Source organism: Glycine max, chromosome 10 (assembly GCF_000004515.6).
Source record: "Glycine max cultivar Williams 82 chromosome 10, Glycine_max_v4.0, whole genome shotgun sequence".
Lineage (NCBI taxonomy): Eukaryota > Viridiplantae > Streptophyta > Magnoliopsida > Fabales > Fabaceae > Glycine > Glycine max.
The window spans coordinates 43,651,929-43,668,344 of record NC_038246.2 but is presented as its reverse complement, the minus strand read 5'-3'; the positions used below and the strand labels follow the sequence as shown (position 1 = coordinate 43,668,344).

The 16,416-nt window shown below is 32.1% G+C and overlaps 2 protein-coding genes and 1 non-coding gene across 3 annotated transcripts; all 3 read right to left on the bottom strand.

Annotated features, from left to right (window-relative positions):
• Positions 1-486: 486 nt before the first annotated feature.
• LOC100795632 (uncharacterized) lies at positions 487-992 on the bottom strand. Its single transcript, XM_006589317.3, has one exon. It carries the CDS (start codon positions 868-870, stop codon positions 730-732), a length of 141 nt encoding a protein of 46 aa, XP_006589380.1. The 5' UTR covers positions 871-992; the 3' UTR covers positions 487-729.
• Positions 993-7,258: 6,266 nt separating this feature from the next.
• Positions 7,259-7,330, bottom strand: TRNAD-GUC (transfer RNA aspartic acid (anticodon GUC)). The gene has a single exon. It is a non-coding gene; the product is annotated as a tRNA-Asp (tRNA).
• A 4,210-nt stretch (positions 7,331-11,540) lies between these two features.
• On the bottom strand, positions 11,541-12,457 carry LOC100527012 (30S ribosomal protein S16). Its single transcript, NM_001250353.2, has 3 exons — positions 12,199-12,457; positions 11,922-12,073; positions 11,541-11,845 (listed from the first exon to the last, which is right to left on the bottom strand). Exons 1-3 carry the CDS (start codon positions 12,375-12,377, stop codon positions 11,802-11,804), a joined length of 375 nt encoding a protein of 124 aa, NP_001237282.2. The 5' UTR covers positions 12,378-12,457; the 3' UTR covers positions 11,541-11,801.
• Between the last annotated feature and the right edge of the window lie 3,959 nt (positions 12,458-16,416).

The window sequence follows — 16,416 nt, the reverse complement described above, 5'->3', positions numbered from 1 at the left end:
TGAAATGAAGCAACATAAGAACATGGCAAAATAAAGCCTCTTGTCATGAAACTTGCAAAAAAATCCCGAAGACCACCCGAAATTCTGTTAAGAAAGGGGTTTTTGGGGACTAAAACTCCTTAACTAGAACCACTCTTCAAATTTACCACCACAGAGTATGCTCATAAAAGATCAAAATACCGCATCTATGCTTAAGATACAAATTTTGTTCAAGATTCTGAATATGCACAAGCTGTTAACTAAGTAACTTATTTATAAGCTTTATTTTTTAAGAAATATATTTCCCCCATGAATCTAACCGGTGTTGAGAGAGGGATAGAAGAGGAGAGATGAAGAACAAGTCAGGAAGCATGCAATCAATTACCTTGGAGGACATGAGAATGATCCAAATCAACCAGCCACAGCAAAGAAAGAAATGAAAGGAGAAATCAAAGGAAAGCTAAAGAATATAATTAACAGAATGAATAGTGAAATAGGCTTTGAATATATGATAAAATTGGAATTGTTATAAATAATTTCACTGTTATTTCTGATGTACATAAAGCCAAGCCATATATGTATTTATAAGGCCAGCAATCCATACAAAAAATTGTTACATCTCTCCCACAAATAACCAGCCGTCAGCTATATACACTCCACCTTATGAATCAAAGGAAGAAGAAGAAAAGAATAAAACAAAGAGAAAATAACCAAATCTTGTTCCATAGTCATGGAAATCAAGCTGGGATTCTAGTCATGCCAGCAGAGGAGCATGACCACACACCTTCTAATTATGTAAAGCCTTGCCCTTCGCTCCCTAAGGGCTCCTCCAAGCCCTCTGCTTGAGAGCCTTCTCTTTGAGCCTCCCATGCTAGGACTACCCATTTTCATTTTTCAAGAGTTAGTAATATTTTTGGTTTTCTTATCTTTTTTTCTTTAAGCTTTGTTGGGCTTATAGCTTGAAGCTTTGAATTGAAGTTGTGTTGTGTTGTGAGTGAGTTTGTTTAGTGAGGGGTGAGGGGGTTCTTATAGAAGTTGAAGAGTTGTGGTCCTATCTCACATTGGTCGAGTAAAGAGATACCGATGGGGCATGAAAGGTTGTGCAGTGCCTCCAAACCCACCAGACAAACAGCAATTGGGCCCCACCCCTCACCATTTGGGAATCCTTACCCTAATAACCAGGAATTGGTAAAAAAAAAAAAAAAAAAAGCCACAAGCAAATTCAGATAGGCCTCTCTTTCTTGCATTGCTATGTCACACTCTATAGTCCTATGTGTAGGCACCACCCACCAACATAATGGGGTCTCCCACTTCCAAAACTATGTGGTAGCATTTTATCTTAGTTTATTAAGCTGCCCTTAATCTGTGCATGATGGAGGAGTTTATGGTTGCCCATCAGGACAAAACTCAAAAAGCCTTGTCATTTTTTTTCTTCTATCTTATATCTTTCGTTGGATCCACATTATCAGGGAAGTGACTGATGGATGGGGGTTTGGGTAAGGGTTTGCTGAATCCCACATAAAGAGTTCATAACAACAACCATTAGAAAGGGCTTTAGATTAGATCATAATGGACTATCTTATTACTACCTTGACTTGATCTAAAAAAGGTGCACATAATTAGGGCCCCAGCTGTCATTTTCAATATCAAAGTTTACATTTCCACGGGTAAAAAAATCATGCTTATCATGTTTATCCAATGGCACAGAATTTATAAATAATTGAACCTCTTGGTCTTGGCTGATCACTCAAGAAACAGAAACCGGTGAACCTAACCTCATTCCTAACGAATAGCATAATTAGTTTGGCTTTTTATAAATTTTAAATTAAATCTAATTCAACTCTACAAAATTAGTTTTTATGATGAGATTTTTTAGTCAATATAAAATCTCCAATATCTCCTTGTTACGTTAAAAATTGGACATCTCAAGTGCGTCTTTCAAAATCAATTTTTTTTTTACATTGAAGGCAAAACAATACAAAATTGCTTCTAAATTTTTATAGTGTCATTGTGATTTTAGATCCCTTACCGTGAATCGAAACACACTATAAAACTTCAATTTCACTGGTTTGAAGAAAATAAGGTTTATTAATAAATTATAATAATCCAGATGAAGACATGCTCAATAGATGGTTTGGAACCAAAATATAAAAATTCAGTTAGTTAGAAGATTTAAAAATTCAGCCTCTCTTTTAATCAGATACACTAATTTAATTATTTGGCCTCTCTTAGGAATTAGTATTAGATAGGAGATTTTGTTGAGCTTAGTTAAAAATGTGTAGGGAAAAGCTGCATGATGGATATCCAATCAATTTCGTACACAAGATGATAGGCCAGAACATTTTCTGCACCTTCACACTGTATTTTTTGTTTCTCCTTATAGGGAATCCAAACTATTATTAGAAAAAGAAATCCAAATAAATACCAGTTGATAATCCACTTGGTTTTTAATCACACTTAAAAACAAGCTGAAGTGGTTTTTGCATAGGCATGATTTTTTTTTTTGCTATTGTAATGAATCAAAAGGGAGAAAAGTTTTTTTTCTTTCTAATGCAGCATCATAGAGGGCGAAGAGAAGTGATGTAAGTTTCAAGCTTTTGACTAAGATTCCATAAGAGGGGGCACGAGATTTTATTTTAAGTGTGATTAAAAACCAGTTTAAGTGAATGACTAAATTAAATTATGATAATCCACTTGCTCTACCTCGTGCTCTCCCCAAACCACTCAAGGTGCCAACCTTTTTCCAACGGCTTGTTCTAATAATAATTCTTTGCTACTTTTTTTTTTAATTCTTTCTTTGTTCAGTCTTCATGCAATTTTAAGCACCTCATATTGAATTATTCGCTTGTCAGGAATTTGTTGCTTCTACCAGCTTCTTCTGTCCTCAACTCCTGTCCTGAGTACTCAACTCGTTTCATCCAGAAAGAGTGGGTTTAGAATAGCTTAATCTGCCAAATTTCATACATTTTTTATTATTTAAATAAACATTATATTTATTTAAGGTATTAATAAAATTAATGTACTAACTTATTTTTACTTATTTAACATTTATTACGAGTTTTTTTAACTTATAGGTAATATAGGATGGATTGATTTTGAAATTAGAACTAATGGTTATATTTTTCCTTCAAAAAGAAAAAAAAAAACTAATGGTTATATTATATTGTTTAAAATATTTAATAAGTGTAAAACTGGGCGTCATGTTTTATATTTTTCTTGCACGACCTACATATGAAAAAGTTTAGTTTAATTGCATTTTTAGGTTTCCTAGTTTTTTTTTTTCAATTTTGAAAATTTATCTTCTATTTTTTTGACTTTGATCCCTATTATTTTAATTGTGTAATTTTAGTTTTTTCATTAATTTAACACTCAATATTTCACCAAAATGATAATATAAGAGTGCAATAAAGTGTCAGATTAGCTAGATGGGCTGAAGTAAGGCACGTCACAATATAATTAGGTTAATAAATGAATTAAAATAGTGAGAGATCAAATCATGAAAAAAAAAATTGACAGACAAAATTAAGAAAGTACTTGAAAATACAATAAAATAAAAACTTAAATATTTTAGTTCTTACAAATTAGTATTTTTCTTCATTTTTATTCTTATAAATTTATTTATTCTTGTTTTAATCCATATAAATTATGTTTGTTTTATTTTTTTTTTGTCTTTAAAGCACTTTAAATAATATTTTTTTCACGGTTCAAAATATTATTATTTAAAGTGTCTTAACAATGAAAAATAAAATAAACAAATTTTGTAAGGGCATGAAAAAAAATAATTTGAAGGGAAAAAATAAAAAAAAACAATAAAATATAAGAACGAAACATATATTTAAAATTAAAATAAAAAAGTTTTGTTTAAAGAGTCAAAATTCATTTTAATAATTTTTAGGTTTAAAAGCATTATTCCTTTAAAAAAAAAAGTTTAACAGCACGCGTACTATAAGTGCTTTTGGTATAGCGAATTCCCAATTTGAATCTCCTATTTTTAAAATTATTACATAATTTTGGTTCATCTATTAACCTATCATCTAATACTTAAATGAGATTCTAACGTGGAGTGAAGTGCTCATAAGCTCCACCTTTACCATCTACGTTAACATGGACACACAAGTTTCACTGTAGCAGCCAATGCCATCATCACTTCACAACCCGTTAGCACCTCTGTTAAGTATTGGATGAACTACCTCATCATATCATATTTGACTCCTCTAATGTTAGAAATGGTAAAATAATGTAAAAATCTACATTTAATATCTCAGTATATCTATGACTTGCTATTCATGTCCTCACGGTTGATTTGTTTTCACTAACACTTGATGATTCTTTACTTTATAAAGTGAATTACTCTGTCTAGTGGACCTAAATCCCAACACATCTAATTGCCAATTTTACTTAGTTGTAATATGAGTAACTATTAATTTCCTTTTCTTTTTATTTCCTGTTTACAGAAATGCATGTCCTATACATTGTGACAACTCATTGAATAGAAATGATTTATCAAACAGAGAGTAAGACTAGCTATAATCTGATGTTTCTTCCTCTCGCGTTTTGAGCAATAACTACAGTGTTTACTTTTCACTTTTCCCCCTTAAAAAACTACTATTTTATTCCCGCGTTATTTTTGCTTCATATTTCAATTTAGTCCTTAAATTTCTGAAAATTTATTCATTCTTTTCTCAATCATGTTGGTTTGATACAAAATTCCTCTTTATCTTGAAATTTTGCACAAATCTCCGTCAATAATTTTTACAGAAAGTTTATCTGATACTGTCTCAAAGATTGGCAGATCATCACCTCATTTCACAAATTTTCCCGTGTTCATGGCAGAAGTTTTAGTAGAAACAAAATCTATAATTTTACCAAAGTATAATTGACAAAGGGGCTCACAATCCTCTTAATTTATTTTCATCAATTCATTTCTTGTATTTCACCTCCAGGTATAAGGTCTTCCCTATTATCAAGAGTTAACAAAGCAAACTTTTTTGTCTATTTTTTTCCTCTAACATATAATAAACTCAAGCAACTTTCCCTGCACAAAGTTGTTGAAATACAGAGAGAGGTGTAACATTAATGTCTGGGGATCAAAGTGGTCCAACCATAGTATCAGCATATATTGAAACTTCAAAAAAAGAATTGGTCGGTTGTGCTGAAGAAGGAGGTCAGAGTTACACGTGAAGTTCTCGTGATTCACAATACCATTGCCTGCGGTATAATCAACATATATAGTAATTTAATAGTCACATGTACTTTCAGAGCCTTTAAGCCTCAACCCCATCTCCATTCCTCTTCTTCATGCTTGTTTCGTACGGCACAAACTCACCACATGTTTCTTCAGTACAACAACTGCGAAGGATTTTAGTTTTGATCAATTTTGACTTGGTTAGGGAGTTTCTGCTGTCCTCTCTTACCAGCATATCACAGATGGGAATGTAATTTTCTTTACACAAAGCTTCTTTTAGAGTAATGATAAATGTACACCCCAAAATGAGGTGGATTCCGGTGAAAAGAAGAGAAACATAGGAAGAAAGTAGAAAAAGTAAAATGTGATAACTGATACAGAGATAAAAGGATGATAAAGATGCCAAGAAAAACTAATATTTTCGTTTTAGATTATATGATGTTATTGAGAAAAAAATTATTCTAAAATATATATAATTTTACAAAATCAAATCAATGTTGCATTAATTTTTTTTTTAAACTAGTCTTAATCGATATTTAGTGAGAATAGTATATAAGAAGAGTAAATAAGTCGTTAATCAGATAAATAAAAAATATATTAGAAGGTTGTTAAATATTTTTTTTGAAATTCAATAAATTAATTACAATCCTTATCATAATAACGAAGGAAGTATATATTATAATTTTTCCACCTTTTATGATGACATCACATACTGAGGTTTACTAGTTAAGTAACATAAGTACAGCTTCACTTGTGTACGAACACAATGCGATAGCTGGTTATGTAACAATGACAGATCTAATGACTGTGTTACCAATATGTACATGTAACTTTAGAATTCCAGCCACAGCTAATTCATGAGGATTCTTACACACATATTGAGATTGGCAGTGACAACTTACAGTTTTACTTTAGTTACACAAATAATCTAGCGGATCTAATTTGTTTAGCAAAGTTTTGTTTTGGCCATTTTATAAAAAACTGTTGTCTCACATCTAGTGATAGGTGTGTTACCTCAAGTATTCAGAAAAAAAATAAAATGGATTCAATTATGTAATCCAATTATTATCCCGTAATTTGAGGAGAAAGGGTACGAGGAGTGACTAAATTGATGCAACAATTCATGATTATTAAAGTGCTCACCTTTTGAAGATCCAGAGTTGGATCATATCTTTAAGTAAAATGGTCATCCATTGAAAAATCTCTAGGAGTTACCGTAATTCACTCAGTCAAGTACAAATGAAAGAAGAAATATTGAAGTGAGGAGAAGTTGCAAGGTCTTTTCGTGCTCTCTAAAGTCTAAAAGGCAACAATGAGTTTTTATTCATGATGGGATAACAGCTGGCCAAAAGGAACGTAAAAATAGTGTCATTGAAAGATAATGTCATGTTATTTATCACGATTTCCATCATTCTTAACACCTTCTCAACAACATATATTATAAAAAGCAGGTTTACACGTGCGTTCAAAAGATTATCCCCTTACATTTATCAGACTTGGTTTGTTTTTTCTTTTCAAATTAAAAAGCCGTTCTATCTCATCAAGATAATTAACTTTGATATCCAAAATATGGACAAAGTTCTCACGTGTACAATAATTATTTACAATTCATTCCTCCGTGGGGATCCATCTGCTCCACAAAGACTTTTTTATGCATTTGTTGAGGAACACATCCATGGATAGTCTCATTCAAGGTTCTTATATATAATTATATATAATTTCTCTCTGAAGTCTAAAAATGTCAGTTGGGGGGCTCAGAAGTAATTTTACTCAAAACAACAAATTCTTATTTCTACATTTTACTCAAGAACACGTTTCCAACTTTGGTCCAAACATAGCCTAAGAGCATAATAAAGCATCTATCTGTGCTAAATCATTCTTGTTCTTGGCTCAATTTTCTACAAAATAACAAGAAATTAAAGAACCACGTCGATGATAAATGCTGAAAAAAATTAAGTAATTTCAGAACAAAGATCATTTCTCTTAGTTCCTCAGTAATATTCCTGACTTAGCGCAATAGCACTCACATGTGACATGACATGCCTTATTCAAAAAAGCCTTTTCAGAGAAAACGAGAAAAAAATAAAAAGAAATCGCCGTTGCCGGGGATCGAACCCGGGTCACCCGCGTGACAGGCGGGAATACTTACCACTATACTACAACGACTTTGTTGTTAAAATGACTAGTGATATTCTTAATATTAATACGTGAATGTAAAAGTTAATACAATTGAAAAATCATGTGATGATAACAAGTATCTGTGTTTAAATGGAAAAACAGATTGCTTTTAATGTATTTTTTATTATTTATTGAAAATTATTTGGATCTCAATTTTTATTTGATAAATTTCATATATTTCAATTAATTAATTAAAATAGTGTAGTAGGAAATATATTTTCAATATTTCCAGTTGAAAAAAAAATAGACATAATACCATACAGTATTTTGAATTTATAAAGTCTCGTTTATGTCATCCAGATTTAAACAAGTGTTAATTCTTAGTAATAACTAAGAATTAAAATAAACTGTTATACTATTTGATGGAATTCGTGAAAAGTTTTTTGACATATCATCATTCCACTTACCTAAATACAATAATATCATTTCAACGGACAGAAATTTGAGTAATAGTGACAAAATAAATCTCTTATTTTACATGAAAAATGTTAAAAAATAACGTAATAAGGTAAAATTTAAAAAAAAACAATTTTTTTGATAATATTCATTGTCATCCAATTACACATTATCATATGATAAATTTATTCAATAAAAAATATGACAAATCTATTAACATTTATAAACAATTCTTATGGACACACAAACCTAACACGTCAGCTTTAAACATACTCATAAATTAACAATTCAATAAAATTAAAAATAAAAAACAATATATGGAATATAAGATTAAAAGCAAGTGAGCATTCCAAACTTTTTTCTCATACTTTACCAAAACTTTTAGAAATTTTTACCCCCACCTCCCACCTCCTTCAAGCATCACCATTTCTTTCAAAAACGCCGTTGAAACCTTTTACTAGAGTCTCTGTCACTCATCCTCCAACAGCCCGCAAGCGTTACGCAACCTTCTATTGGAGAGATTCTATTAAACGATTCTCTTCGACGTTACATCCATCTCTTCACACTGCCTCCTTTAAATTACCTCTGCCTAGACTCTGTTACCAAGGAGAGAAAATAGAGTACTACCACCGTTAAGAACTTTCTTGTGTTCAACGAACTCTTGATATAGGAGGTGGCTTGGTGCTTCTTTATGTTTCTAAATATCATGACATTGAAACAATTGTTAACTTCATTCTTTGATATTAACTTCTGGGTGTTCCTCAAACAAGTTCATTTTCAATCTATTATCGTTTTGACACTGTTTGATAAATGCCTAAGAACATCATTCGTGTAATATCATGATAAATGTCATCTTAAAATGAGCAATCTTGAGAGTGTCAAGAACCTATTTGTTGAAGTGCATGCCAGAGAGAAATGTTTCTATTTGGAAAGCAATGGTCATAGGCAACAACCCGTCACATTTCTGTCAACTACAAAAGATCACGGTTCCTAAATAATAGGCTCTAAATCACATTTTTGTCAACACTGGTTTCATTGTCTTTAATTTTAAATTACAAATATATTTAGATTCAATGTAATATTTTTTCACTTAAGCAAGGTGCTCTAAATTCCTCTGACGAATGAAAGTTGAGTTCATTTTTCACCACACGAAGTTCTCTAACATCTTAACTTAGACCATAAACATGGCCCCACCACTGCTCCATAGTGGGTAGCAACTAGATATATGGTGTTAGAAACTCAGCGCATTAACATCATCGGAAAATGCATAGCTTTGAAAGCACAGTCGCACGATCACGAAACGCGCGCGAGGCAAACAGACTTCAATGTTGGAACCAGAGAAAAGAAGAGATAGAAGCTCTCACGTGCCTTTGATTGTAAATTTCATATATTATATTTTTCATCTTTTGTTTTAGTAAGCTATCAAATTTTGAGTGGTTGTGTGTAAATTTAACGTGTTACGTTTGTGTGTATACAAGAATTGCTTAACATTTATAACAACTACTTTAAGTGTGATTCAAGATAATTTCAAATTGATTTACAATGTAAAAAAAATTAATGTCTAAAATTAAAATCAAATAAAAAAATGAAGCTTAAATCAAAACTTAATACTTTACTAATGTTAAAAAAATGAAATTAAATAAGATCCATATACTCTCTCATTTAGGTTGGTCTATACTTGAAAGTAAAATAATATTTTTATCAAATAGCCAAGAAGATCACATACTTCACTAGGAATAGTAAATTTTCATTGCCAATGCACTCACTCGTCGCAATTGAACTTGGGTTCTGCTTAAAAGCCATGCACATATTAACAACTTGAGTGTTAGCCACGCGAACACTCTTTTGCCCTTTACCACTAAGTGTGATGCTCTCAGACAAATGCTTATTGCTTTATTCTACAAGGCTTTAACAGAAGCTTCCCTCTTTAAAGTGTAAGAGGAAGAGCTCTTGGCATTGATTTAGATATTCAACATCGGAAACCATACTTGTTAGGGAGGAAATTTACATCATACACAGTCAGAAGAGCCTAAGCTATCAACTGGAGCAGGGGATTACCACCCAGAAAAAGAATTGGTCAGAGAAGTTATTGGTAGTTACCGAAGTATGAACTCGAAATTCAAAATTATAACAAGGATGCAGTTCTACTTAAGTTGTGGATAACCTCATCAAATTGGACCACTCCATTCCTGTCAAACGCCCCTATTCTACAAGCTGAAATTTATGCTCAACTAGGATTCTCCCTTATATTGTTAGTGATAGAGATCCAACTTCAGTCATTTCTTTCTGAAAGGAATTATTCTATTTGCAACCCTGAGGATGAGTAATGCATATCATCTAAAATGGATGACTGACATACCAAATCAAAAAATGGATGACTGAAGGATTCTGAATAGAACACTTAGAGACCTATTTATGTTGTTTATGTTCTAAACAATCAATGGTGTAGGGTGATTATTTGTACATAACAACTACCGCTTAACAGCCAAATACCTAAACCTTACAAAATAATGGTGTGGAGGCTTCGGTGGGTGATGAAGGGAGGCACGGTGGTTGTGAAGGATCTAGGAACAAACAAAAGATTACTAGGAAAAGCCAAGTAAACAACATAACAGTAGCATAAAGAGATATACACCAATCACATCACTTAGAACTCTGTCTCTGCTATTTTCCTTTCCTTTCACCTTCAACCCTCCCTGACTGCTGCTTTTTCCACTCAAGTAGTGTCTAATCTTTTTTCTTCCTATCTTTCCCACACTCAGAATTTAACTCCCCCCTTTTTCCTTGAATTCAGTCACTCACTAATCTCTCCACTCTTCTCCCAGCCATCAAGAGTGGCAAGAAGATCTGTCTCTGCTATTTTCGTCTGTCTCAGCTATCAAGAGTAGCAAGATGTCTCTGCTATCCTCTTTATAGCAAGCATATAGTTACCTAAATTTTTCATTGACTGTTTTTAATCAACAGATATTTTTATGACACTATTTGAGTAAGCTTCTGCAGAAACACTTCTAGGAGAAGAAAATAAGAAGAAAAATGAAATGAGTTTCTCCAAAAGCTAAAATTAGTTTATGCATAAGCTAATTTTAACTTATGGAGAAGATAATTTCATTTTTTCTTCTTATTTTCTTCTCCTGGAAGCTTACCCAAACAGGCCCTATAACATGGACACTGCACAAACAAATCCTAGATTCATACAGGAAAGAACAAATTGTGTAGAATCCTGTTAGTTTTACTTGAAACATAGGCTCGTTTCATTTGTGATTTAATGACAGTAGATGTCTTATTTCTACGACACTTGGACTTGATTAATGTGTAAACCACTATTCTGAAGATCCAGTAATTTCAGATTTTTAGATGAAGCATGACAACTACATAGCTTCAGGACATGATAAATGCTCCTTACATCAAACCCTCTAGCAAACTGAACAAGAATTCCAATGGAAAATAAAGGATGAGCTGAACAAGTACTCATCAAAGTTATAAGAATCAACAAACAATGCGATATATGTAACAATATTACTAATTCTGAAGAAAAACCAAAGTGGCATCCAATGCATAGTCCATACAAAGTAAAAACAAAAAAAGTACGAAAAAAATTGGTCAATATGAACCTCAAAGCATCACTCCCTGTCAAAACTCAACTTAAAGGGCAGAAGCTAAGTCTCCAGTGTGTGGGCACAGGACTGAAACTCGAACATTGAACAAGATGCTATTCGTTTATAATTATAAAATATTTACATGCTTTTCAAAAGTTTTTTTTAGACAATTATTTTCGTCATTTCTTTTTATAACACACACATATAAGAAAACAGGATAATATTTCAAAATAAATTGTCAGAATCAAGAAGAATTGCATAAGCATAAAAACCAAGTGGTGTGTTGACAAGAATGTGAGACATGCATACATAAACCAAAATCAGATGAGCTACTTTTGCTACTTCCCAGGAAACAAATCTAACCAGTTTGTCGACAGCAAGATAACCTATCAATTTATTTCTAGGTGGTATTGAACAGAAGAGGGTGCAACCACCCACCTTCTCCAAATGTATGGTAGCTATTATCTTCAAACTTGTAGGGCAATAGAAAATATAGCTTCTGGAGATATACCTAGAATAAAGGTTAAAAGAAATAAGAGAAAGAAATGGGAGAATAGCACAGAAGGAGAAGGGAGAGTCGAGTTCACCATTGTGATCAGCAGCAATGGTTGGTTGGTCTTGGTTGAGGATATGTCCATTTAGAGCAGCAACAGGGAATTGATGAGATTGTCCTAAACCTGCTCTAAATAGAAGATGCTCAACAGGCTCTGAAGGCTTAGCTCCAACGGAAAGCCAATACCTAAACAACACAAGGGGGAATCAAAGTTCTAGTGTCCTATTATTAAATTCATAAAGAAACATTTCACATGGGTAATATAATTCCAATCTTTGAGTTAAACAAATATATGGAAATTACATACTTACTTGATTCTCTCCAGTTTGAGGCTCATTCTTTTGTCATCATCCTTGCCTGCGACGGGATTGTAGAAACCTAAAACTTCAAGTTGCTTGCCATCTCTTGTTGTTTTGCTATCCGTAACAACCACACGATAGAATGGGTGGTTCCGGCACCCGAGCCTTGCCAATCGAATCTTCACCACCATTTTCTTTTTTACCTTCTGCACTCAAACATTCACCACAATGCAATGGCTTTTGGGAGAAGAAGAAGAAGATAAGAATGAATGGAGGGAAGGATCAGGATGCTAAATTTCTAATAGCCCTTCGATTACAGGCCCCATGTTTTTCGGGTTCCGGGCTTAGTTCATGCCTTTCTTTTTGCACTCGTTTTTCCTCGTTACACTCCTCTTTACAAAATTTGTCCCCATTTAATTTTTATCTAACACAAACTTTTATAAATATAATTTAAATAAATATTATATTATAAAATTATAATTGAAATAAGATAAGAATTAGAATTGAAACTTAAAATTTGTTGCTTTTTGTATAAATTTTATATGTGAAACAATTAAAAATACTTTTAAAATAATGATATTTAGTGGTAAAAGAGTAAAATAGTAAAAAGAAATTGTTATTAGAAATTATATATAATGATTATAACATTAACATTGTTTCTTTAAATAATGATTGTAATTTAATTATCATTCAAAGTTTATTGGTATAAAAAAGAAAAACGTTGGCACTTTTATTTACATTAGACTACCTGAAATAATGGTTATCGTGATGTTATTATTGAAACAGATAGTCAGGTAATAGGTTTAGGAATCAAGCGTCGAAGTCGCGATGATTCAGAATTTGAAAGTTTGATGGGAAATTGTCATATCGGAATTACCAAACACGTATGTGTGTTTTGTTAGAGTGGCAATTTCTTGCGTTGGTCCTCGTTATTTTAATGTTTTACTTGTATTGCTACTCAAGTTGCCAAGGAGGGAATAATATAAGCATGTTTCTATTTAAGAGAGAGAGAATATACTTCAAAATGATGAAGAGAAACCATTCCACAGGTTTAGAGTTAAAAAAAAAAAAAAAAGAGGTGTTAGGGGAATAGCCCGTTAGAAACACAATATTGGCGCAAAAATCCTCATCTCACTAAAGAAGCTCAAATTATTTGCTAGAATATAACAGCCAACTAGCCAAGCAAACAATTAAGCCAGCAACTTTCAAGGGAGGGCTGGCCATGGTACGCACCAGAAACATTTATGATTTATCTCACTGTCATTCAATTAAACACTCATAAGTGAAATATTGGTAAGCAAGCTTAAAACGGTGACAAAGCAGGGAATAACCTATTTCTGATGACAAGTAGAATTCAGGTATATATCTAGAAATATATGTTGGATTTTCCAAAGAACCAAATACAATCTCTAACTTCTTCAATCAATCTTTGTTCCCATTGTTCATAAGAATCAATGATCAAATCCAAGCACACTACTAAATTTATGATAATATTTCCTATCAACCTTTCAGACAAATAAATCAAAATATCAAATTTCAATAATTTTGTGAAAAGAAGGCAACTTTGCCTACAAACCAGAACCATAGTCAAAAAGACCAAAACCACATTCTTTGCCGTGTGTATAAACTTGCCCGAAATCAGGAGTAAGAGTCTAAGAGAGACTAATAATTAAGTTAATAACTGTTATTAATAGGTGCAAAAAAGAAAAAGATGATATCTCATGTTATATATATGTACTATTCCACGTTTTTTTCCCTTCGCAAAACGTAACCCTCCTCCTCTCCAACCCTTCTATTCACTCATAAGCCTCATTCACTCCCTCGCAAAATTCTCAGGCTTCCCACAATTAAACTAGCTGGAATTGCTTTGATTTCATCTTAATCGATTTAACCAAAGATGATAACTCATGTTTATCTTTCTTGGATTTCATAGCATCTAATCTTTCTTCCTCACCCTTCTGCTGCTCCTATGCTAGCTGTCTGCCATGAGTTGCATGTAGGGAATAAATAAATGTGTATGTTCAAGATCTAATTCATGTTATTAATTTTAGTAAATAATCATTTTATTTTATTATCATATTTATTATTTTATTAAATTGTTAATTTAGTAAGTCATTGATTAAAATTATAGACTTGTTATCATGATGAATATTATAATAATAATTTTTTTTAATTTTAATCTAAATTGTTCTTGTTCATAGGATTATTGTAAATAAAACATTAATAATCTGAATAGATCAATACATATGTAATAATTTTTACTGGATAAAGATTAATAGATCTCATTTATTAAATTGCATATATAGATGATGTATATGTAGATATCATCACTGAATTGATTCAATTGAGAATTCTCAATGGTTAATATTACCTTAATATGTCAATAGAAAGTTCTCAAGAAAAAATATAATAGTTTTATTTTGACATGAGATTATTATAGTAATTAACAATTTATTTGTTATATTTAATTTCGGACACCTAACCTCTTAGTGTACTAGTTGAATGAATGTTGGATATGATTAAATAATTATATAAGTAATGATTAATCAAGAATGAATCTATCAGATCTAAATAATGAGAACTCTAAGATAAAATTAAAATATTGATCAGAACAATTGAATAAAAGAAGCAACGAGTTTAATCCGTATAACTCATACGAATTACCCAATCCGTATGACTTACACAGATTATTCAATTCGAATAACTCATACAGATTGATTAATCCGTATGACTTATATACTGATCTCACAATCCAAACAATTCACCTACCCACCCCAATAAAGTCAAATCAATGATGGGAACCACTTACAATGACGGTGGCAACGAGTGGTTTATCGGTGGCAATGGATGCAAACGGCAACGACGGAGGTGCGGCAAGAAGAAGAAAACGAAGGAGAAAGAAGGAGGCGGGTAAGGTTTATTAAAATTTAAATGAAAGATATTTTTGTCACTTCACATATTATGTTGTTTATTATACAGCCCATGCTTCAGTTTTTTATTATACAGCCATGCTTCAGTTTTTATTTTGTTTTTGGGCTGTCCTGATTTGTCTGAGTTGGCCCTTGCATCTCTCAGCCATCTCAAACTCATACATACAATTCAATTCTCCGTAATTTAATTGTTTTCAGATGTGAATCTCAGCGGACCATTCCGGAACACTTTGTTTTACTGCAATGATCCAATAATGACTTATCTGTAATAATAGTTCATGAGAGCACAGCCCCGTACGTATAGCTTGTCATTGCAGTGATTTGTTTTTCTGGTGCCAAAGAGAGAATGCAAGCTTCACAACACTAAACTCACAAATTTGTGTTTCTGGTATGTTTCATAGGAATGCTATATTATTTTTCATCTAAATTTTCTAGCGCTTTAAACATGAGTCGAAATCATAAACATTAGTTGAATGTTTGGTAATATAGTAATTTGCAATCATCGTGATTCTCCAATTGTTTTTGTATTGATTTCATCATAATTTTACAGTGAATGCCAATTTTTATTGCCAATCCAAATACTCTATTAGCATGTTTGGTTTGGTTGTGACAGCACAAAAATCACATAAAAAAATGTATAACTATCAACACCGTATTAAATGACTTTTTTTCTATATGGACACCAAGTATCTTTTAGAGACATAATTTTATTTGAATATGAATTACAAAATTACCCTCCCAACATTTAGTGACTTTAGATACAATATTTCATAATGTGAGACTAAACGAAATTATTTTTTAACCTACCACTGTAGCAAACATCCAATATAAAACTTTTAACATTGTCCAAGAGTTGCGATACAAGGGAAAGTAAATGTGCGTTTTGATGAAATCGCTATTTGACCTTCTTTGCGTAAGAGCTGCTGGGTCATAGCTGTATGCATGTAGTGCCTAGTTGGTAATAACATTCCACCGAGTTTAACGTGCACCTAAAAGCGTATGTACAACGACATTTGGAAGTTACAATACAAATTACATACAAGAATTTTAATTAGGTATTCATCGACTTTTGACCAGGCCAAAGTTATCAACATTCAGCTGTCACTAACACAAGTTTGAAAATTCACTTTAAGCAAGCATGTGCCGAAAGACTTTAACAAACGTTCAGGTAATGCTTTGACTGAAAATATGGATTCCAACTAAACAGTGTAAATTGGTTTTTAAGATGCAATACGTTAATAATTTATTTATAATCATCTGTCAGAAACATACATATTCTCTTCCAGCCATGCTTTGACTC